This window comes from Mauremys reevesii, linkage group 3 (assembly GCF_016161935.1).
Source record: "Mauremys reevesii isolate NIE-2019 linkage group 3, ASM1616193v1, whole genome shotgun sequence".
NCBI lineage: Eukaryota > Metazoa > Chordata > Testudines > Geoemydidae > Mauremys > Mauremys reevesii.
In genome coordinates, this window is record NC_052625.1 from 76908078 (window position 1) to 76932088 (window position 24011).

At 42.1% G+C, this 24011-nt stretch overlaps 1 protein-coding gene across 1 annotated transcript in view; it reads right to left on the bottom strand.

The window, feature by feature from the left end:
- The window catches only part of RYR2 (ryanodine receptor 2), a 697632-nt gene that overhangs the window by 351327 nt on the left and 322294 nt on the right, over positions 1-24011 (bottom strand). Inside the window, exon 17 of the mRNA XM_039529228.1 lies at positions 18324-18419. Coding sequence (XP_039385162.1) covers positions 18324-18419 — 96 coding nt within the window. The remainder of the gene's footprint in view (positions 1-18323; positions 18420-24011) is intronic.

Here is a 24011-nt window from a genome sequence, read left to right on the forward strand (position 1 = left end):
TGATAAAGAAATCTATGCTCTCTATAAAAATACAATAAAGTTCCCCTCTAGAGGAGTTGCAATAACTTCTCTAGAATGTTTGTATGGTCAAAGCTTAATAACTTAATGCTATTAATAGCTTTACTGTAGGAATAAGCCACAACAGGCATGTGTTGGTAGGCTATTGATACATGCTTCTTTGTGACATATAAAATGGAAGTCCCAAAACCTCCAAGAAATCCATCAGTATCTAACTCCTGGTGTGGTTTATTGCTTTTAGAGAATGCTACAGTTTTAATTTTAAAATAGAACACTTTACATTAGTTGTATTGGGGGAAGATGTGTAGGTAGTGCAATGTATCATCCTACTATGAAAAATAAATGCTAGTAGAAAGATAAAACAATTGCAAATAAATGATTATGGATACCTTTTATTCATGATTTTTTAATAAAAAGGTTTTTTTGCTTCCACAGACTCCCAGCTCCACCCATTTATCCTCAATGAGCTAGGGCTGCTCTGTCTGTAGCAATCCATGGCGCAACAACCAATTTCAACTCATTTGATATTGAAAGCCCAGATTAGTTTTATTCCACAATAAAATGTGAGCTGCTAATTGTCACTGGGATTTTCACGGACTTCAGTGAGAACTGGATCAAGTCCATAGTACTTCTGAACAGACAGCCAAGCTCACTGAATAGAGGAGGGTAAATCTTAGGGCCAAGAGCAACCACTCCTCTTAGAATGGAGTCCTAGTCAGTGCACTATTAAGCCTGGAAATTTCAAAGCACATAAATCAGTACATTCCAACACAGTATTAATTCGGACACATCTCACTGCCTCACTATAGTGTACATTTAACATCATGAACAGTAATCCAACAGTACTTCACACGTCATGAGATCCAGTATTACTATTACCTATTTGTTTATTGGTAAATCAACTGGGTCTGTTCCTCTCTCCTTGGAGCTGCCTAACAGTGATCCAGTCAAGTAAAATGTGTTTACTGCTATGAGTTCCTCTAACAGAAACAATGGAAACAAAACATCACACAGATTTGAAATCAAAGATGTTTCTTCTTTTACATGATCTCTTCATCCACACAAGCAACAGTGGGATGTGGAGGGTTTTAATTATAAATGCTGGCAGGAGATTCTATCTTAGTGGGTCAACATGAAGTGGAAAAAGAAGCCTGAAGACTAGCAGATAATTTCAGTCAGATACAGTAATCCCTAGTGTATGAAATTTGAGACACCTAGAATAAAAATAATTGTTTTTCATGTGTGTCTTTAAAAATGATTTCTCCCTTATTTACTCAAAAAATCATCTCTGCTGTTTCTTGGAAACCATCATTTAGAAGATTAACAGATTTTCAGTCATTTTCAGTTTGCACTTTACACGTTTATCCAGTATGCTACTGTTTCTTTAAATTTTTAGAAGGATTGGTTAATATCAGCTGGAGTTTATTCTAGAGTGAGACACTACACTTGTTTTAATTTATGCACTGAAGAGACAGAATATTTGCATTTTCCACTCTGTTTCTTCTGTGATGTCTCAGTGCTAAAAAGGTCCAATCCCAAACACCTTGTCACTCTCACAAATTCTTATTTTATAATTTTGCTTCAGTAAAGAACTCCAGGTCAGAACAAAAATAAGGAATGGTTTCCCGGTACTGGTTTCTGTTTTCTTCAGTCCTGGTTTAATTTTTATCTAGTTTTAGCCTAGATATTTTTTTTACATACATGTTTGACTTACATAATCAGTTTCCAATTCTACAGCATTCAAGAACCTGAAAAAGTTTTAGAAACATTAATGAAGTAAGCTGCACAACACTCCCAAATGGCAGGTAAATAAGTATTATCATGGGGACACTGAGGCACAGAACAGTTACATGACCTTCCCATCATCCAAAGCAAATCACTGGCAGAGTGAGTAAAGGCACTAGAAACTGCTGCCTCTCAGTCTTGCACTCTAAGCACCAGTCCACAGTCCTAGCAGAAACACCCTCTTCCAGGGCTAATTGCCATCCAATGGAATTTTGCTAGCAGCATTATTTTGGATACAACAGGATTGTTTTTAGTATACAATATTTCCATTTAAGACAATATTCACACTAAAGATGGGACAGAATATGAAGGCTAGCTTATTAAGCAGTGTATGTCATCATAAGAACATGACACCAGCGCTCAATGATCTGCACTCCACACATGGAATTTAAGGTTTGTTTGTTTTTTAAATATCTATAAAGCTCTAAAATACTGGGTCACAAGATGGGCTGGTGTGCCCAAGGGGACAGTCTGTGACTCTACGGTAGGACTGTTACAGCGATCAGGAGTTCACATTTGTTACAGGGTTGGTGAAATCTAATTATAGAATGCACAACCAGTTTGGGGTGTCTGCTGTGATTTTGACCGTCCTCCCTGAGGCTGGCTCTCATGATCATGAACCACTTCAGACAGCATGAAAGTTAGAATTTCTGTTTTTCCACTTTTCTATAAGTTTTAGAGGTATGATCAGGAGACTAATAATTGGGTTTTCCAGGCTGGCTTTACCCTATATGTACAGATCATGTCCTTTATAAAAAGGTTTTTTTTATGTTTTTCTGGGGCTTTTCTGGGCTGAAGGTCAGTTCAGATATAAGATGCTGTGTTTCATTTTAGCTGGTCACTTTCCTTAGCAGAAGGCTGTGAAATCATAAAGCATGCATCTTATAGCACTGTAGGACAGAGGTTCTTAAATGGGGTGGCACAGAATATATTTAGGAGTGAGGGACAAACTTTAGGGAAAAAATCATACTATGCACATTCTGAGTTAGGTTGCCAGAGAGTGGCGGCTGCTGGCCGGGCGCCCCACTCTGAAGGCAGCACCACCACTAGCAGCAGTGGAGAAGTAAGGGTGGCATGGCATGGCATGGTATTACCACTTTGACTTCTCCGCTGCTGCTGGCAGCAGCCCTGCCTTCAGAGCTCGGCACCCAGCCAGCAGCTGCCGCTCTCCCCTCTGCCTTCAGAGCTGGACAGCCAGAGAGCGGTGACTGCTGGCCAGGAGCCCGAGGGAGCAGGCCTGGGTGTAAACCACTACAGACACAAAGAAGGTGAACGCGATGAAATAAGCTTGAGAACCATTGCTGTAGGGGACAGAGATCCATACATTCCACATCTCACACAAAGTCTGTTATTTAAAGATAAATATTTGTCTGAAAGTGAAATTAACTTCTTTTCAGTTTTAAAGATTTCGATTACTTGTATTCCAGCCAAATTCTGTCTCATATCTACTTGGCTCCTCAAACTACATCCAGTAAGCCTGAGGGAATATAAATTACATATGGAAGTTTTAATATGACTTTTATATCATTTTTAAACTGAGAAGAAAGAATCTAAATGGTTTATCTTTAATTTGATTTTCAGCTCAAAACCCAAAGGCCAATTAGGATTCTAAGTGAGAGATTTGAGAATGACCTACTTCACATAGATATCTTAAATCTGGGGATAGCTAACATTAAAGTTTCCTAGCTTTCTAAATCATGATGGCATCAGCTTGTGATTTATAGATATTTACAAATTATTGCTAATCAGAATAAGAATAAAATAATTTAAAATATTTTATATAGACAGATTTTCAAAAAATACTGTTTCTTATTAAGAGAGATAGGATCAAATTCTGTTAATCTTATTCACATGAACAAGTTTATTGTCTACCATGCAAATATGCAAGCACAATTTTGCCCAAAGTGTAAGTCATTCTTAATCAGGAGACTGAAATGTAGAACTAAACAAAGCCAGGGTGATCTTGGCTCTGCAAAATCTCAACAGATACTCTTTTCCCCCCAACAAGCAAAATCAAAACAAGGGGTGATCTAAAACTTGATCCTCATTCTATTTAAACTCTAAAGTTTAGACAAATTATTCTGATTCCAGACTCTCTTTTCTGATAGTGTTTTGCCAAGTAAGGTGTTGTGGTGTTTTAAGTGTTACTGTTATTATAATCGAACCATCTGACATGAGAGAGGATAGACAATTCTATTTTAGAAAACTTGCCTGATTTCCAGGCAGCAATGATCACATTCCCCTGACATATTTTCTAAGTGGTTTACTTGAAGAACAAAGAGTCCACGCTCGATTATAATTGACCTCAAATAGCTTCTTTCTTCTGAAATTTCATTTGTAATGCAGTTGGGATTCAGATAGAAGTGCTGAAAATGGCTTAAGTTTCAATTTGGTGAGCGAGAATACATCAGGGAATCACTGGAAATGTATTTATTATGGTCCCAAATGGTTTCATGCTATCATTTCATGTAGTGGTGCTTATAAGGGGAATATTAACAGATTACCACCTATGATCTTAGAAATGGTATTTTGTAGCCTAACTACTCTCCATTGAAAGGTATCACTGAAGAAATGGATGTTCTGCTTAGAACCATACACATCTTCAAGTCCTATGTTCTTCTTCACACAGCGAACTTGTGGAACTCCTTGCCTGAGGAGGCTGTGAAGGCTAGGACTATAACAACGTTAAAAGAGAACTGGATAAATTCATGGAGGTTAAGTTCATTAATGGATATTAGCCAGGATGGGTAAGGAAGGGTGGCCCTAGCCTCTGTTTGTCAGAGGGTGGAGATGAGCGGCAGGAGAGAGATCAATTGATCATTGCCTGTTGGGTTCACTCCCTCTGGGGCACCTGGCATTGGCCACTGTCGGTAGACAGGATACTGGGCTACGTGGACCTTTGGTCTGACTCAGTACAGCCATTCTTATGTTCTTATTTTCACTGGAAGAAATTCAAGAAAACATTCACTCCAGGAACATAACAGAAAATTTCCATAGTGAAGCTGAAGTAAATTTCAATCTGGCCAAGAGAAATTGCTATTTTTCCTTTATATATGGTACTTTAGAAAAATAAATTGATTATTTTAGTGGAATACCTCATGTAATTATACTTTGCTTAATATACTTTGCTTAAATTATATTAAAAAATATAATTTCAAGAATCATTTATTCATTTTGTATACATATCATTGCAAAGCATGTGGTATGTATACTTTCTGGCACACTCCAACAAACAAAGCTTAAAGTTAAGCACACAAGTCCCCTTAATTTCAATCAAACTATTAACATGCTGAAAATTAAACATATGCTTAATTGTCTCAGAGGTCAGAGCTCTTGGCAACTTGCAGAATTGAGCCCCAGACATTATTCAGGAAAGCTCAAACGTAAGAGTGAATTTGCAGATCATGTTGGAATCAGGCAGCCAGAACTAAAGTAACCTACTTTTTATAAGACCAATTCAGAACAACCTGCATCCGAACTCTTGTACCACAAATAACAATCTTCAAGACTTCTGTGGCCTAGCACAGAAGCTGGATGCATTTGATTGACTGATTGAAGGTGGGATTTTCAAAAGCACCTAAGTGATTTAGGAGTACAAGTCCCACTGAAAGTCTATTAGGTGTTTCTGAAAATCTCACCCTTAAACTTTTATACAGTGCTTATCACTAGCTCCAAGCACATCATAAAAGCACAAAAGTAAACATTTTAAAAACAAAGATTTCAAAAATCTTTCCAGCCTCTAATAAGCTCCTCAATAGAATGAGCCTCATTATGCAACAGAATTGCACAGGCAACTTTCTAATAAAGACTCCTTTACAATTTATAATACACATCTGACCCTTTACTACATTACCATAAATATGAATTTTCAAAGCTAAATTTTCAAAAGTGGCTAGTGATCTTGGATCACAAAAACATGATGATTGGAGAGTGCCCAACTTGAGATAAATTAAAGGGACCCGATAGGTGTCAGATACTCAGGCCCCTTTAAGGGGATTCAAGTTGTTAGGTTAGTTCTCATACTGTCTTTTGGTCAGCGAAACAGCCACCAAATGCATTGTGTGTCTTCTGATGTCCTCTCCTGAGCCAAATCTGGTATGTTACTAGGTAGAATGCCTGAGAGAGACAGGTGTCCATTGATGACATCCAATGATTGTGGTTTAGGTCTTATGAGCGAATGGGGGATTCAGTGGGATTCAAATTGGACTCACCTCCCCACAAAAAAAAATAAAAAATCAAGGGACCCAAAATCCTAACTTGTTTCTGAAAATCATAATCCCAGTATGTTACATAAAATGTGAAACAATCATAAAATTATTGCATTGTTGACTATTCAAAAATGCTTTCAAAAGAACAAATTGGTACTCAAATTCTATGCAATTTCTAAGTTGTGACAATATTTCCTGAAGGTGGAACATAGCTGGAAAGGGATCTTAACTGTGGCTCTGTCAATTTTTAAATGATTGATTTTCTTTTCACCTCAAGTCTCAGACTCAAGTGTTCATGAAAGCAAGGCGCTGAAAGCACCAACCCAATAAGTATCCCCAAAATGGTGCCAACAACTTCCATCTTGCGCTGCAACATCTCCTACATATAAAGGACCTTGTCTTCCTTATGTGAAAACACCCATATTCTTCCAGTACTGCCAGCTCCAGTGAAGTTCTCCAACCCTTAACTGTAGCATCCCTCCACTGGGCATCAGCGCTCTGGGGAGCTACCTGTGCCCAGGCTGCAGCACAGACACAACAGTGCATCCTTAGCTCCATATATAGTTGCGACCTCAAATCCCCAGCTGACCAAAGAGGAGTGCCATGAAGAGCCAGGAGCCCAGCCATATAGGGGCTAAGTGAAATCAGCACTGCTGTGGGGGCAGCAGGCAAGTGTGGATGGGGACAGGTGTATATTAGCATTTGTGCTCCCCTCACCATGCTGCACATTCAGATCTCCTGCCAGAACAGGATCTCTGTGTAGAAAGAGAGAGTGGAAGTAAGAGAGGGAAGGAACTGACATGTCAGGGGCAGGAACCATCACAGTGGGGCTCTGTGCAGGGATGCACGTGAGAGGGAGGGTCAGCATTGGTGCCCTGGAAAATAGGTAAGAATTATTTTAAAATTATTAGGAGTAGGGGCAAACCTGACATCAGAAATGCACATTCCCAGCAAGGTCAGTGGTTCTGATATTTTAACCCTAAAATGGAGTGATGATGATACAAAAAGTCTTATTTTTCCATGAGGATATCTCCACTGTCCATTACCAGAAATAACCCCTGAAAAAGCTGTTTTCAAGATTTTGAGCCAGCTGTTCTCAGGGTGCAGCGGGACCAATGTAGGCAGATGTAGATTAGAGCTGTTAGGGACGAAGGTTGTCTTTTGCTATATCTGTAAAGTGTCCAGCACAAAGGAGCCCTGAACATAAATGGCACTGTGAATCAGAGAATCACTGAACTGTAGGACTGGAGGGGACCTTGAGAGGTCAACTAGTCCAGTCTCCTGCACGCATGGCAGGACTAAGTATTACCTAGACCATCCCTGACAGGTGTTTGTCTAACCTGCTCTTAAAAATCTCCAAAGGTGGAAATTCCACAACCTTCCTAGAAAATTTATTTCAGTGCTTAACCACCCTGACAGTTAGCAAGTTTTTCTTAATGCCAGCCTAAAAAAACCTTGCTACAATTTAACCCCATTCCGTCTTGTCCTATCCTCAGAGGTTACCAAGAACATTTTTTCCTCCCTCCTCCTTGTAACAACCTTTTATGTACTTGAAAATTGTTATGTCCCCTGGGTCTTCTCTTCTCCAGACTAAACAAACCCAATTTTTTCAATCTTCCCTTACAGGTCATGTTTTCTAGACCTTTAATAATTCCTGTTGCTCTTCTCTGGACTTTCTCCTATTTGCTTCATCTTTCCTGAAATGTGGCACCCAGAACTGGACACAATACTCCAGCTGAGTGGAGTAAAGTGGAAGAATTACTTCTTGTGTCTTGCTTACAACACTCCTGCTAATATATCCCAGGGCTTGTCTACACTACAGGACTATTTCGAATCTACTTAAGTCGAATTTGTGGATTCGACCTTAATAAGTCGAATTTGTGTATCCATACTAAATACACAAATTCGAACTTCTGAGTCCACATTCACGGGGCCAGCTTCGACTTTGGAAGCGGTGCACTGTGGGAAGCTATCCCACAGTTCCCGCACTCCCCGCTGCCCATTGGAATTGTGGATTTCCAATGCATGCTGGGGAAAATGTGTCGTCATTGAACCGTCAATCCCGCCTCCCTCTCTTCCTTGAAAGCGCCGGCGGAAATCTGTTCGCGCCTTCTCTGGTCGGTTACAGCGCGGACGCCACAGCACTGCGAGCATGGAGCCCGCTGCGATCATCGCTGCACTTATGGCCGTTGTCAACTCCTCGCACGTTATCGTCCACCTCTTCCACAGTCAGATGCTGAGAAACCGGGCGAGGAGGCTCCGGCAGCACGGTGAGGAGAGTGGCGCAGACCTCTCACAAAGCAGGGTACGCCGGGCAGTGGAGATCATGGTGGCAATGGGTCAAGTTCATGGTGTGGAACGGCGATTCTGGGCCCGGGAAACAAGCACAGACTGGTGGGACCGCATAGTGCTGCAGGTCTGGGATGACACAGAGTGGCTGCGAAACTTCAGGATGCGTAAGGACACTTTCCTTGAACTGTGTGACTTGCTGTCCCCTGCCCTGAGGCGCCAGGACACAAGGATGCGAGCAGCCCTGACTGTGCAGAAGCGAGTGGCCATAGCCCTCTGGAAACTTGCCACGCCAGACAGCTACCGGTCAGTAGCGAACCACTTTGGCGTGGGCAAATCTACCGTGGGGATTGCTGTCATTCAAGTAGCCCACGCAATCGTTGAGCAACTGCTCTCAAAGGTAGTGACTGTCGGAAATGTCCAGGTCATCATAGATGGCTTCGCCGCGATGGGATTCCCAAACTGCGGTGGGGCTATAGATGGGACTCACATCCCTATCCTGGCACCAGCCCACCAGGCCAGCGAGTACATTAACCGAAAGGGCTACTTTTCAATGGTGCTGCAAGCTGTGGTGGACCATAGGGGACGTTTTACCAACATCAACGTCGGGTGGGCGGGCAAGGTTCATGACGCGTGTGTTCAGGAACTCTGGTCTGTTTAGACGCCTCCAGGCAGGCACTTTCTTCCCGGACCACAAAATAACGGTTGGGGATGTGCAGATGCCTACAGTGATCCTCGGGGACCCGGCCTACCCGCTAATGCCCTGGCTCATGAAGCCCTATACAGGCGCCTTGGACACTGAAAAGGAACTCTTCAACTACCGGCTGAGCAAGTGCAGAATGGTGGTGGAGTGTGCTTCGGACGCCTCAAGGAGATGGCGGACCTTACTGACTCGCTCGGACATCAGCGAAAGAATATCCCGTAGTTATTGCTGCTTGCTGTGTGCTCCACAATCTCTGTGAGAGCAAGGGCGAGACCTTTTGGCCGCTTGGGAGGTTGAGGCAAATCGCCTGGCTGCTGTTTACGATCAGCCAGACACCCGTGCTGAGAGAATATCCCAGCGGGAAGCGATATGCATCAGGAGGCTTTGAAAGCGAGTTTCCTCGCAGAGCAGGGTAACCTGTGACTGTCCACTTGATTTTAAGAGAGCCTGATCATAAACCAAGTTTCCCCCACTTCCCAAGGACGTTTTAAAACTAAGGACATGTTTTAGTAATTAATAATAAATCTTTCGTTGACTTTGCATTTCTGTTTCTTCGTTGAAACATGGAAGCATTCTGTGCCGGTTAAGGTGTGCACTGATGGGTGGGTTTGCAGGAAGGGGCGAGGGGTGCCGTCCTTGGATAGGGGTTACCATGACGGCTGTGGGTTTGGGCGTTGGAAGGTGAGGGGTGTGGGGAAGGGTGAGTATCTGCCCTGGATGAGGTCTATTTTTGGGGCTCGGGGCACCGGGGAGGATCGTGACTACGGTCCAAATGCATGTGAAGGGAAGCCTGCCTTTACATTCGGGGATGTCAGGCACCAGGACCCTGCACAAGCATACACCTCAAGGAAAGACCCGGGGCAGCATACACCACACAGACTGTCCCTGGTGCCTAGTGACTGCAGTCTGTGTGTGCCCTGCAGTTGACCCTGCAGCCAAGTCTGTAGCATGGCACTGTGGGCTATGCAGTGACATTACAATTACCCCCCCCCCCACAGAACAACAGAAAGTCTTCTGACACCAGAAACGTGACGGAAACAGTCAGTAACACCAAACCGCTTTTAATAATGTAATACACAGTGGGGGGTTTGAACTTGGAGTTGGGACTGGTTGATGCTGTAAAGAAAGAGCTTGTACAACTTTACAGCGCGACAGTTGTCTCTAACATTATCGGTGTGCTGCGGTGCAGGGACAGTTCTCACGGCCCCTACCGCCCCTCCGTCTTGTCACTTTGGGTGAGGGGGGGACAGGACTTCTTGGCGTTGGAGGGCGGTTGCAGATGCACTGCAGGGGGGCTCTCTCCTCCTGACTGCGGTCTTGAAGAACATCTACAAGGCGCCGGAGCGTCTCCGTTTGCTCCCTCATTAGACCAAGCAGCGTTTGAGTCGCCTGCTGGTCTTCCTGCCGCCACCTATCCTCCCGTTCCAGGTGTGTGCGATGCTGCTGACACAGGCTCTCCCTCGACTGTCTCTGCTCTGCCGCCTCCGCTCTGGAGCTGGCCATCAGTTCCTGGAACATGTCGTCCCTTGTCTTTTCTTTCGGCGTCTAATCCGAGCCAGCCTCTGCGAGGGGATGGCGGGCAGTCCGGGAAGGAGCCAAGCTGTGTGATGTGAAAAAGTAGGTGATTTCCTTGAACACATACATGTTTGCCAACAGTAAACACAGTCTAGTCAGTTTCAGTGAACAAGACCAAAGAGGGAACCAAGTCTCAGGAGATCTCAGAACTAGTCCGAGATTTCGGAATACGCTCTCATTGGCGGCGCCATTGCACTGGAGAGCGCATGCGAGGAAAGATAGCTGCATCCTCTTGCACAAAGTCCTGGTAAGCCTTACAGTACAGAGTGCTTATCAGTTAGTGCTTAGCTGTGCTCTCCTGCTGGAGGCAATGTGCAAAGCAGAAAAGATGAGCGTTATGCGGCATCTCCCGCCAGTGAACGGGAAAGACCCCTGTATGCTTTTCCTCTGAGGCCTGCCACAAGTGGCTGTTAAGCGAGGGTCATTCTTATGCAAAGTAAAACTCTGTTAAGCGAGGGTCATTCTTATGCAAAGTAAAACTCTGTTAAGCGAGGGTCATTCTTATGCAAAGTAAAAGTCTACCATGCACAATAGTAACAGTACACTAATTCCACTAATTAGATGCAGCACTTCCACAACGACATCACCCTGAGGCGTGTCAGGCGCACACAGAGAGAGCGGATGTTAACAGAAGCCCTGCACAGACCAGGACCCTACGCTGCCATGCTCGTAGAGGCGATGGTCCCCCTGTACCTGAGGATGGCATGGCGCGGAAGAGTGTGCTTCAACGGAGCACCCAATAAAGCACCTCTCCCAAGAAACCTCTTGCTGAGGCTTTTCCAGCTGCTCTCTGAGAGCTTTTTTGAACTATCCCCAGAGGACTATTGCTCCATTCCTATATGTGTAGACCTGCTGTTTGTATAGTTTCATATTTAAAAATTTTATATAGTATTTCCATTTTTTATATATATCCCTGTTTCTTAAAAAAATAAATGTTTCCCTGTTTGTAGCACTTACCGCCTGATCCTTCCCCTGATTCCGAGTCCGGGTTAACGGGCGGGGACGGTTGGTAGGGGATCTCTGTGAGGGTGATGAAGAGATCCTGGCTGTCAGGGAAAGCGGGAGTGGGTTCGATGTCGCCTGCGCCGTCCTCAAAAGACCCTTCCTCATCTTCCCCATCGGCGAACAGGGAGGAGGAACTGTCCCGGTACACTATTCCGTCCTCGGAGTCCACCGTCACTGCTGGGGCACTGGTGGCAGACCCACCTAGAATGGCATGCAGTGCCTCGTAGAAGCGGCATGTCTGGGGCTGGGCTCGGGCGTCCGCTTGCCGCTCTGACTTTTGATACCCTTGTCTTAGGTCCTTCACTTTCACGCGGCACTGCATCGCATCCCGGCTGTATCCTTTCTCTTTCATGGCTTTAGAGACCTTCTCGAAGGTCTTGCGTTCCGCTTGTTGGAGCGCAGCTCCAGCACAGACTCCTCGCCCCACACAGCGATCAGATCCTGGACTTCCCGGTCAGTCCATGCTGGGGACCTCTTTCTATTCTGGGATTGCCGGACTCCTCTGCTGGAGAGCTCTGCATCGTTGCAGGTGCTGCGGAGCTCGCCCGATGTGCAACCAGAACGTCAGATTCAAACCGCCCAGACAGGAAAATGAATTCAAATTTTCGCGGGTCATTTCCTGTGTGGCTGGCCAGAGAATCCAAGCTCGGACTGCTGTCCAGAGCGTCAACAGAGTGGTGCACTGTGGGATAGCTCCCGGAGCTGCTAAGTTCGATTAGCATCCACACCAAGCCTAATTCGAGCTAGCAAGTGCGAATTTAGCGTTACTCCACCTGCCGGGGTGGAGTACCAAATTCGAACTAAAGAGCCCTCTAGTTCGAATTAAATGGCTTCCTGGTGTGGACGGTTGAGCGGTTAGTTCGAATTAACGCTGATAAATTCGAATTAAAGTCCTAGTGTAGACCAGGCCTCAGAATGATGTTTGCTTTTTTCCAAGTGTTACACTGTTCACTCATATTTAGCTTGTGATCCACTATGACCCCCAGATCCCTTTCTGCAGTATTCCTTCCTGGACAGTCATTTCCCATTTTGTATGTGTGCAACTGATCATTCCTTCCTACGTGGATTACTTTGCATTTGTCCTTATTGAATTCCATCCTATTTACTTCAGACCATTTCTCCACTTTGTCCAGCTCATTTTGAATTTTAATCCTATCCTCCAAAGCACTTGTAACCCCCTCCCAGCTTGGTATTGTCCACAAACTTTATAAGTGTGCTCTCTATGCCATTATTTAAATCATTGATGAAGATATCGAACAGAACCAGACCCAGAACTGATCCCTGCGGGACTCCACTTCGTATGTCCTTCCAACTTGACTATGAATCACTAATAACTATTCTCTGGGAATGGTTTTCCAACCAGTTATGCACCCACCTTATAGTAGTTCCATCAGTCCCAGTGCCAGCCCTAGCACCAATTTAGGGATGAATTTGCTCAAAGATTGTAGCAGAAAGACACAGACATTTTTTTCACAATGAAGAATTCCATCAAAGTAAAGAATTGCATATGAAACTGATTAAATTCCTGAAATGGATTGTGGGAAATCAAGACTATTTTTAAAAGCTGATGCTAAAAGACAGAGCAATAGAGGTGATTTTAACACAGTTGTCTGCTGCCTGGCACCAGGATTCCCCCTCTTTTGCGAGTTCCCCATCAAAGGCAGTGTTAGACATCACTGCATGAGGAGACCAGCATGGCTCAGGGTCCCAAAGTGACAACTCCACTTCCTTCACTAAAGAGAATCAGACTTCTAAACATTGGCATATACTGTCAGAATATCTAGTAAAATGGTGGAAGCATCCTTGCAGAATCATTCATATCAGTTGTAATCACCACCTGCTGAGACATGTCACTACTTGGTAAACGTTGTGACAGCTGATCCCAGTTCCTATGGTGAGAGCAGTGCTTGCACTGACATTGATTGAATATTTTCCCTTGGCGTCTCAGGGACAGAGAGTAGTGGTGAGGGACAGGGATATGTGTGTGTTTCTTATTACAAAGCTGGGGGAAAAACAGGCAAATCAGTTGCCATGGGATATGTCTGCCTCCACGGCTGCTGCTGATCCTCTGAAGGCTACAGAGGCAACAAATTTAACAACTTATACCAAGTAATGATCCATGACTGACATAACCCACAGTATTAAGGAGGGCCACAGAAAAAGGCTGAAGAGAACAACAATGTTGTGCCTGTGACATGGAAATGTTACCTCCTGCTGTATTTTCAAATTTCTATGAATTTGATGTATCTGATAAGCGTTGTGCAACATTCAGGGCACAAAGGAAAAGCACCAGTGCGCTGGTGGCACTTCTGCTTTAATATGTCAACTGAAAGTATATATTGGCATATGGGAGAGGCATAAGAAACTATTTATTGGTGGAAAGGAGGCAGCAGAGGATGGAGCAGAAGGTTAAAATTCGGTTCAGTCTTCTTACAAGACATTAAGAATCAATGCATGATGCAACTGAAAGGTGGCTGATTATGCTGCTGACAGTTCATAGAACGTGTTGCTGGTACCACAAATAGTGGTACTGTGTATTTTATACATTTTGTTGGAGCCCCCTGAAATGGTTTGCACCCCAGTACTGGGACAAATAAGATCAAGTTGCCCTGTACCCCAGAGAGAAACAATGTAACAACCAAATGACAAAACAACCAGGAATGAAATATGACTCAAATCATCCATTTAAAAATGCAACCAAGTAACTGTTGTTATTGCTGTGATCACTCTAAACCTCTTCTGTTCTTAAAGCTCCTGACTTCAACAAGTTGCAGATTAATGCACAACAATACCAGAACCGCATGTAGATTTGTGTGAAAAAAGTGCACACCTTGATGACAAGTGCAGTTCCAGGTTTCCATATAACCACAGATTTGTGAACAAGTAGGCAGGGCAAACTGAAAACATGATATGACAATCACAGCACACTGAATGTTGTTCAGTTCCATTACCCTTCTGCTCCAGCCCAGAAGTCTTACACACCTCCCTCCCAGAGATACATTGCCTAAAAGCTATTGCTGATCTCACTGCTAATGGTCAACTCTCAGAGTGCTGCATATATTACTGTAAATGCCATTATGTCCATACTCGTGAAAAAATAAAGAACACACTCAAGAACACAGGAATTGCCATATTTTATCAGACCAATGTGTCACAACCAGGACATGAATGGTCTGACCTACTGACCAGAGCAGGAGTCAGAAGTCAGACAGGGTTAGGTTCAGGGGTGCTGCCACACGCCCAGCTTGAAGTGGTTTCCACCATATACAGAGGTTACAATTTTGTTCAATGGCTTTCAAACCCGCACTGTACAAATTGTTCCAATGCCACTGGTCGGGTTTCCAGGAAATCACAGTCCAAGACAGGCCAGAGGACAAATCAAGGTCAGGTGTCAGTCAGGGTCAAGTTACCAGGAGATCAACAGCAACCAGTAGGAGCAGGTATCTCAGTGGAAGCAATCCAAAGCAGGGACAACCTAGTTGCATGTACTTCTTCCTGTTTCTGTGCTAGGTTTATAGAGAAGCTGCCAACCAATCAGGACCCCCAGCATTCTGTCAATCGGATTCCAGGACTGGGGTCCTCTAATTCCTATTCTGACAACAACTAGCAGGTCACTGAGTGGCAGGTTGGAGCTTATCAGTGCTAACAAGCCCTATGGACCATGATGGTTCCTAATACAGTGGTTGTCAATTACAGTGGCTAGAATCAGATGTTTCAGAAAAAGTGCAAGAAATTCAATACTAGACGATTATATAATAACCTGACTAAAAGAAAAGTTTTTTTCCCCCAACAAAAAATAGTTGTTGGTTAGCTTATGCCTTTAATAAGGTTAATACAACTTTTACATTTTAACCTATGTTATATAACTGTGATGTTGTTATTATCCATATTACACCAAATAAGTGTTGTTAGAATAAGTTAAGACTGTTAATGTTGCAATGTCCGACAACCAAATGTAAGGAAATTCTAGAATTAAGACTTCCTGTACAACTGTAATTTGGCCCTCTTGTGTATAATATGCGTTATGATACAGTCTTTAATTACATGGTCACATACTATGCCATGCCACCCTTACTTTTTCACTGCTGTTGGTGGCAGTGGCACTTCCTTCAGAGCTGGGTGGCCAGCCAGCAGCTGCCACTCTGTGGCCACGCAGTTCTGAAGGCAGAGTGGCTTCTCACACCCCTCCCCCTCTCCAGAATACATTCCACACCACTTGCAGTTGGAAAACCTCTGTTCTAAGGTTTTAAAATCATTACCCTGAATGCTGGTAAGTTAAAAACAAAAGTATGTTGAGCTGGAAGAGTAACTTTAATGATAATGTGAATCCCATGCTTAGTTTATTCCTTCCAGGGGAGGTAGAAGCAGGGATCCTTGGAAGCACAATTCAACAATCAAAGGTGCCTAGGTCCATCATTAATAGCTTCTCTAGAGAAAGTGCCAGTTGGTCACCCCAGACATCAAGATGTCCTGGGCATCTGGCACAGGGCCTAATCAAGATAGTAAGGAAATTAGGTAATTACATGCGGAATAACTGAGATATACCTGCTTTGCTAGACTGTAAGCCCTGCAATTTATGATCCGCCCATGCTCCTTCCTGTTCACCTTGTACAAGGCTAACTGTGAGGGGTGGGAAAATGCTCAAAAACAGAAAGGGAAAGTAGAAGAAAATGTATGTATCCAAGATAATCCCAGTGGTTAATACTTACAATATCGCCTATGTCTGTGTTAATTTATTAATTCCATTTTGGTTCTGTGAATGCCATGGTACATTTCAACCTCCACTTTGAATATAAGCTTTAATGTGGCTTTGAGCATTTATTTTTAAGCGGAAATTTAACATATTATGGAAAGACTATGTGGGAAGCTGTGACAGAGCAATCAAGAGCTATCAACACTGAATGTGCCTAGCCTAGTGGAACAATGGATTTGCTACCAGCAGAACCACTGACCGAACGATGCTCTGCCCAGAAGCCCTCAGTCATTTCACCACCAGAAGTAAGACAATCCGGCTAAGAAGGATGGGGAGGACACTCAGGAGGACTGCATTCAGCAGTTCACTGTTTTCCATATATCTGGAACTCAATTGTGCTTTTCAAGGCTAAAGTTTGTGTATAAGAAATTCCTTTGCTTAGCCTGTAATTCCTTGCTTTACTGCCACAGTGTCCATGAAGAGCATAACTAGGAAACCAGAGCTCCCACAGCGAGGTGGACTCTGAAGAACATATCTAAGCAACTGGGGCTCTGGGGAGCTGTGGAACTGGTTCCAGAGTCAGACTGTGGGCTCATACTGCTGAAGTATGGTGTCATGGAGTCTGTACTTGAGAGTGCACGTGAGATTCCCTTAAAGCTAGGAACAATGATCAGTCATTGCCCAGACCAAGGGGGTATTAGACGCACATGGGCTCAAATCACAACAGATAGGCGCTCGTTCAGAGAGCGGGACAGGACCAGGTTGTGACACCATCCACTTCAACGACACTCAGGTTTACAAGCACTTTGCATTAAGGATAAAATTAACCTCAGTGCAGTAGGCCACTATAAGGCGTATGCACCACTTAAGTCCCTCTTGGACTTTTACACTGTCTCTCTGCACTGGGGAAAGCTTCACCCAAAAAGATTTGAGCAAAGCAAACTTAACTTAAGTCATAGGTGCTTAAAGATAATTCTTAGACGCATGAGGGATTCAGTGGCTGGAGAAGAGTTAGACTTTTTATTAATGTTTTAATTATATTATTTTGTTATTCTGAAAAGCAAACAGCAGCTTTAAATGTGGAAATAAACAGTATAACAAAGACACACTCCTTTTAGACAAACTTACTTGAGGGCCATCTTTCATGATAGCATTCTGCACCCATACTCATTGCATTAACATCCGCCACTTTAAAGTTCTTTGGTAAACTCTTTCCCCGCCTCCCTCTCCATCACCAAAATGACATGGATAATCTGACCAATACCAGCATTGTTGCCATTTACATAATACAACCAGATTTTGCATTGCCAAGATCTTTTGGAGCTGTAAAACCAGATAATTAAAATATAAAAATAAGAATTCTTCAATTTCACATTGAAAATAAAACTCCATTTTGGCTTTAAGTATGCTGATAAAAGTAATATTCCCAATAACCAAAACCAGAGTTTCAAAACAGGCAAATGTATTTTATGCAGGAAAAAAATGTAACCAATAGTTAGAGCCTTCTGACACCACATATTCAATGCACATATTAACCAATCTACCAATGAACTTTGAAGGTATTGTCCTACCTTAAAGCCAACACAAAGATTTGCTGGCAGGATATGCTGTTTGGGGGCTAGTCATGTGAGCAATCCTGCTTATGTATTTTGCCTCAATTGGAAAATGGGGATGATAATATAACCAGGTAACCAAGGATGAGACCAAATTCAAATGTTACTCAAAATAGAAATAGAAATGAAAGAAAAAGGGAAAAAAACCAACCCTAATTCATTAATTCATTGCTTTCCATAGATTTGTAGATAGACCTCATTTTTATCACTATACAGTACTAAATACCAAAAGAGTATCAAAAGCATACCTAAAACTACAATGATGACCAGTGAAAGTTATGGGTCAAATCTTACTTTTCCCACTCCAATCTATTTTCCCATCAGCACAAAAAACTCAAAACAGCATGACTGAATGAGTGCTTGAACAATTCTTTATAAATTTTTGAAGAAGAAACTGGGAGGGGAAAAGAGAGATAGAATACTGAAAAACATACCAGAGGAAGCTTCCAATCTTTCCAATCTGCTGATCAACCAGTCAAGAGATCCAGAAAATTGAGCACAGTTTTTACGATTCCCCCTAATAAGTGCCGCTATTAAAAGAAGAAAAACAGAAAAAAGTTAATAAATGTGTCCAATTCACATTAACAGAAACCCCATAATTCCTGTGATAAACCATGATCCAACCAACCAGATGCAAAACAACTTGGCAAATCATTATATTGAATAGTAAAATTTGTAGGATTTTCTCATAATCAAACTGCCCATTGCTGTAAAAAAAATTATCTAAAGCCAACAGTCATCTTCCTAGATCCCTTCTTGAATATCAAAATAGCTCATTTTGAAGCAACAAAAAGTAAGTCCATTGGTATTCCTGAACATATCCCGATATAGCATTACTGTTGGAGGAGCAGGAGGGTACTGGAAAGATCGGGAACAAAGGAACTTATACATAAAATCTAAATGGAAGAATGATGTTACCATCACTTATCTCTAAATTAAGGAGACCAGAAGAGGTCTCTGATGGTAACAAGGCTTCACTCTTCAAAATATCATATCTTAACACTGTAAATGCTTCTTGTAAGCTATCACAAGTAGGGTTAAAGTCATCCAAAAAAAAAACAAAAAAAAACCCCACAAAAACACACCCGGGGCAAAATTCATCCTTGGACAGAAATGGAACTATAGGTAGAGAGAAGTACATAGTGATGATTTCAGGACTTGAAGAACCTCTCCCTTCTTCCCGGGGGGGGAAAAAACCATCAGGGACTAACAATTCCATCTAGAGCAGGGGTAGGCAACCTATGGCATGTGTGCCGAAGGCGGCACACAAGCTGATTTTCAGTGGCACTCACACTGCCCGGGTCCTGGCCACCGGTCTGGGGGGCTCTGCATTTTAATGTTAAATGAAGCTGCTTGAACATTTTAAAAACCTTATTTCCTTTATATACAACAATAGTTTAGTTATATAATTATAGACTTATAGAGAGAGCCCTTCTAAATGTGTTAAAATGTATCACCGGCACGTGAAACCTTAACTTAGAGTGAATAAATGAAGACTCGGCTCACCACTTCCAAAAGGTTGCCGACCCCTGATCTAGAGTGTGGAACAGTGCCAATGGCTGTTCTTATGCAAGTTTCACATGCAGCTCTACCAAAGCATCAATCTTAATCAGAAACTTCCCCAGCCATTCTCTTCAACAGATATTGCTGATCACACCGGGAGACAGGATGGTTCAAGGACTAAGGAGACCAGGTCTATACCTGGCTCTGCCACTAATTCACTGTGTGACTTTGGGCAGTCACCGAATTACCCTATACCTCAGTTTCCCCATCAGTAAAAGGGGCTAATAATGCTTGCATAACCTCCTAAAACAGTTTGTGAGCTACAGATGAAAAGCACTATATGAGGGCTAAATATTATTGTTTGGTTATTAGTTATGTTATATTGTGCTATGGTTTTGTGATATTGATTCGCTTCCATTAGGAAACGCATTTACAGCCTTAAAATTGTGGCCTCAGTATGATTTGAAGCTGGATCTGCTGCAGACATGAAAGGCCAGATTATGAATCCTTTACATCACTAAACCAGTGGGTTGACAGAGTAGTTTCAGGGAAGCAGAGGAAGAGAGGCTGAAAACCTAATGGTCTACGGCAAATCATCTTTCTCTGCTCTTATAGAACCACACTCTGAGTAGGAAATGGTGATCAGAGAACAGTTCCACTAAAGCTTTATTTAGAGGCATTCAGCTGTAGCTGTAGATAGTTTTACTACTGTTCAGGTAACCAGCACAACTAATCACAAAGCACAGAGAATTCCTAAGGGCCTGTTATGGCAGAAGAGATATAGAAGAGATGCATTCCTAAATCACACATTTGAGATATAAAATTCATCAAAATTACAAGAGCTCACATTCCACATAGAAGCTAACATTTAAATATTCTGTTTTCTTAAAGGGGTCATTCTTTGTAACAATGAATTATAAGACTATGTTCTAAGCTAGTATATTTAAGAGGCTATCAAGCATTTTGATTACACATTTCATTTTTCAGAGTTCCTGAGCCATAGCATTTTAATGTTACTTATGACTGAAAAGGAAACAAACTTTTCTCAGTATAAACCTATTTCTGGTTTATATGACTGGAGGCAACCATCACTCTAGATGGAAACATTTTATGAAAAATTCTCTTTCAGATACTTACAAGGCCCACATACCCATAATATCACAGTGCCTCACCATTTTTATACTCACACCACCACTACTGAAATGGATGCAAAACCCTTAGTCTCTGTACCTTATTTTGCCTCACATCTCCATCTGTAAAATGGAGACAATATTATAGTTCCCTACCACACTTGAGTGATGTGAGGATAAATTTCAGTAATATTTGTGAGGCACCAAGAAGGGTCTGCAAAAGTCCTTATACCATGCAGAGTAGTTTTTTAAAAAAAGAAAACAAACAAACAAAAAAAACCCCAAAAACATGAGGCTACACTCCAGGGGAAAATAAAAGTATTGAACAACTGTTACTTTTCTTAGCGCATGGTGCTGACTAAGACAGAATTCCTCTGCAAAAAGCACTGTGTGATCATGTAATAAGATATTATAATGTGTACACACACACACACACACGGAGGATGAATTAACCTTATTTTTTACATTTCCTAACTTCTCAGTGCTTCCTTTTGCAACCTTTTAATGTAGAATTTTTCTATGGACTATTACAATGAATTCCAAACAATCAACAATGCATATTATATATTAGATTCAATTTTTATTTTATTATAGGTGGACCCAACCTTAATGCTGGCATTTCCTAACTTCTGAACACTTGTCTTTGCACCCTTATTTTGAGATATTTTAATGTAATATTATATACTTCATTCATTTGTAAAGTTATGGTCATTTTAATATTTTTTTCCATTTTATAATAAAAATGATGCTATCAAGGTGCCAAATAACCTGTGTATGTGCTGAATAGGGTTAAGTGTCTCCTAGCAGGCAACATATAGCAACTATAAAGAACATCAACAATGACAGCAAGCAAAAAATAATAAAAATAACTATCTGAAATTCTACCATTGGCAGTCTCTGAGTCCTTCAAAGTTTCTCTTAGTCTGTTCCTCTTCTAGGATGGTGGTGAAAGTGACAAACTGCATTTTAAAATTTACATTTTCAAGGTTGCCTTTTAAGGCTTATAACAAGGACAGAAAACTAACAGGATCGGTCAGAGTGGTATTATCAGGCAGTGAACAGAATCAGTTAAAGAAATAAAAGCATAAAATAAAGATCCAACTTCTGGGTCCGTATTCTCTGGAACTTGCTGTGTCATTTTACCCTTCCCTTTATCCCAAACCATGTGCTCCCCCTCTACATTTCAGAACAGATACAAGTGATAATTGTACAATCACATTCATTTTACCATATAAGTTATTACCCTCATAGTAAAGAGCATAAGCTAAGGACATAAATGACCACTGGGATTAAGTATTCCAAAGAGCTACTTGATAAGCATTCACTACAAGTAATACAAAGAAAAACAGAAATGCAAATATATATAATAGCCACTCCATGCATTTACTAGTGATAGATCTGGTTTCTCTGATATTGCCACCATATACCCTATTTTGACACTTGATGCTCTCTCATTTCCTCATCACAATCTACCATTCACCCACATTCTCAGTGACCTTATGCTGATTTTCTGTCCAACCTGATAGACTTCTCCCCCCCTCTCCCCATCTTGTTCTTCTCATTCAACTTTTAGCCCTGGATCAACTCCCCAACTTACCAAGATAGCCACTCACGTCACCTTGTCTTCATTAAACAGCGCTCCTTCTCTGATCACTCAATAATAGAGTTCCTTTTCTCTGAACACCACCCACTTCCTCCTTCTGCATTTCATATTTTCCCTCTGTCCGCTGCCCGCACCTGGCTCTTCTGTGACCGTCAGTCCATCGATATCCATGACTGCTCTGCCTCTCCCAGCCTCCACTTCTCCACTATTGATTCAGTATCCTCCCTACCTGCCAGGATGCATTTGCCTCTCTATTTTACACCACAAAATGCTTTCCATTTATTCCCAGCATCCAATTCCTTTGTTCCTTGCTGCCAAATGACTCTGAATAAAGTCAAGACGCTATGCAGACTTCCATCCATTACAACTTTGTACTCTCTCTTGTTAATTCAAACAGCAGCACTATCTCTCCTCCCCACTGACGCATATACCTACAAGCTTTGCTGCCTGTTCACGACCTTCAGCTTCCTCCCCCTTAAGCCTTTCAGATACCTCTTCCCTCCTCACACAATATCCCACCAGCTTTCTGCAAAAAGACTGATCAGAACTACTGTGATCTCCCTCTTTTCGCTACTCCTTTTTCCCCCTCATCCTCTGAAGTTGACCACCTAATCTCTACCTCCAAAACCTCCCTTATGCCTCACTCACCCAGTTTAAGATGCTGTGTTATCATTCTACCAACAAAACATAGCCATGTGCTACCTCAGCCCCTTCACTTGTATGCAGTAACCCATCTCACTACTCTGTATGCTTATATTGACACATTACAATTGGGAGTTTCTGGGGACGGGCAGCATGCCTTCTAATATGTCTTTACCATGTACATTATGGATACGAAAAAAGAAACAACTATAACTAAATAAATAATAAACAAAGCAAAACTAACCATCCTACAGCTTAGCAAAAGTGAAGCTCTTGGGAAATGACTGCCTTTAACTAGTTTCAATAGAGGATTCCATTTTTATTCACTTTTCCTTGGTCTCTAATTCTGCATAAGAAGTTGTTAAAATCAGCATCTGGTCACTATTTTGCAACAAATCAAATGAGGAAAGATTAGTTTCTCATACCAATATATGACTGTATAACAAACCAAGACCACCAGAGGGTCTCACTCAGTCAAAGGAGTGCCCATCCTAATTTGTGATGCCCTAGTAACATGATAGAAACACTATATGCTCACAATGACTGAATATTTCTGATAGAGAATGCACACATTCTGTAGCTCCTCTGTCAGGAAATACATTGCAGTCATTTTTATGGCTGAAACACAAGACAATCCCAGGTAGAGGTTGGTACATTTCCTCTCTCTTAAGGATGAACTATATGCCACAAACAACAACAAAAATCTCAGAAACCATGAATGATGACAATATCAACCACTTTGATTTACACACACACTCAATGTGAAACTATGGTTTGTGGAAACAAGGCAAAGTAAATGATATCTATCTATCTCCTAGGAAATTACCGAACAGCACCTTCATTGTTCAGTACAGCATAGTGAAAAAATCTACCATCCCCAGATCAAGACCAATGTGCTTAAAAATTACCTACCAAAAAAAGATATAGTAATTACATGTCAAGCCTGTTATATAATGGTAAAGATGTCAAAACAAAAACCTGCAAATGCATTTTGCTATGCAATTACAACATATGGAAACCAATCATGGGTCGTGGAGGAGAGACAGTGGGTGGGATGAGAGACTGAGATGGAATGAAAAGCTTGTGGGGAGGGGAAGAAAAAGAGGGGACAGGGAAATTGGAACTGGTAATAGCTCACAAGGAGACTGGGACTCTGGAGGGAGAGACAAGGACTGACTTGACAAACAGACTGGGACGAGGAGCCTGAGGAGTAGAGACTGGGACTGGTTAGGTGAGGAAAATGG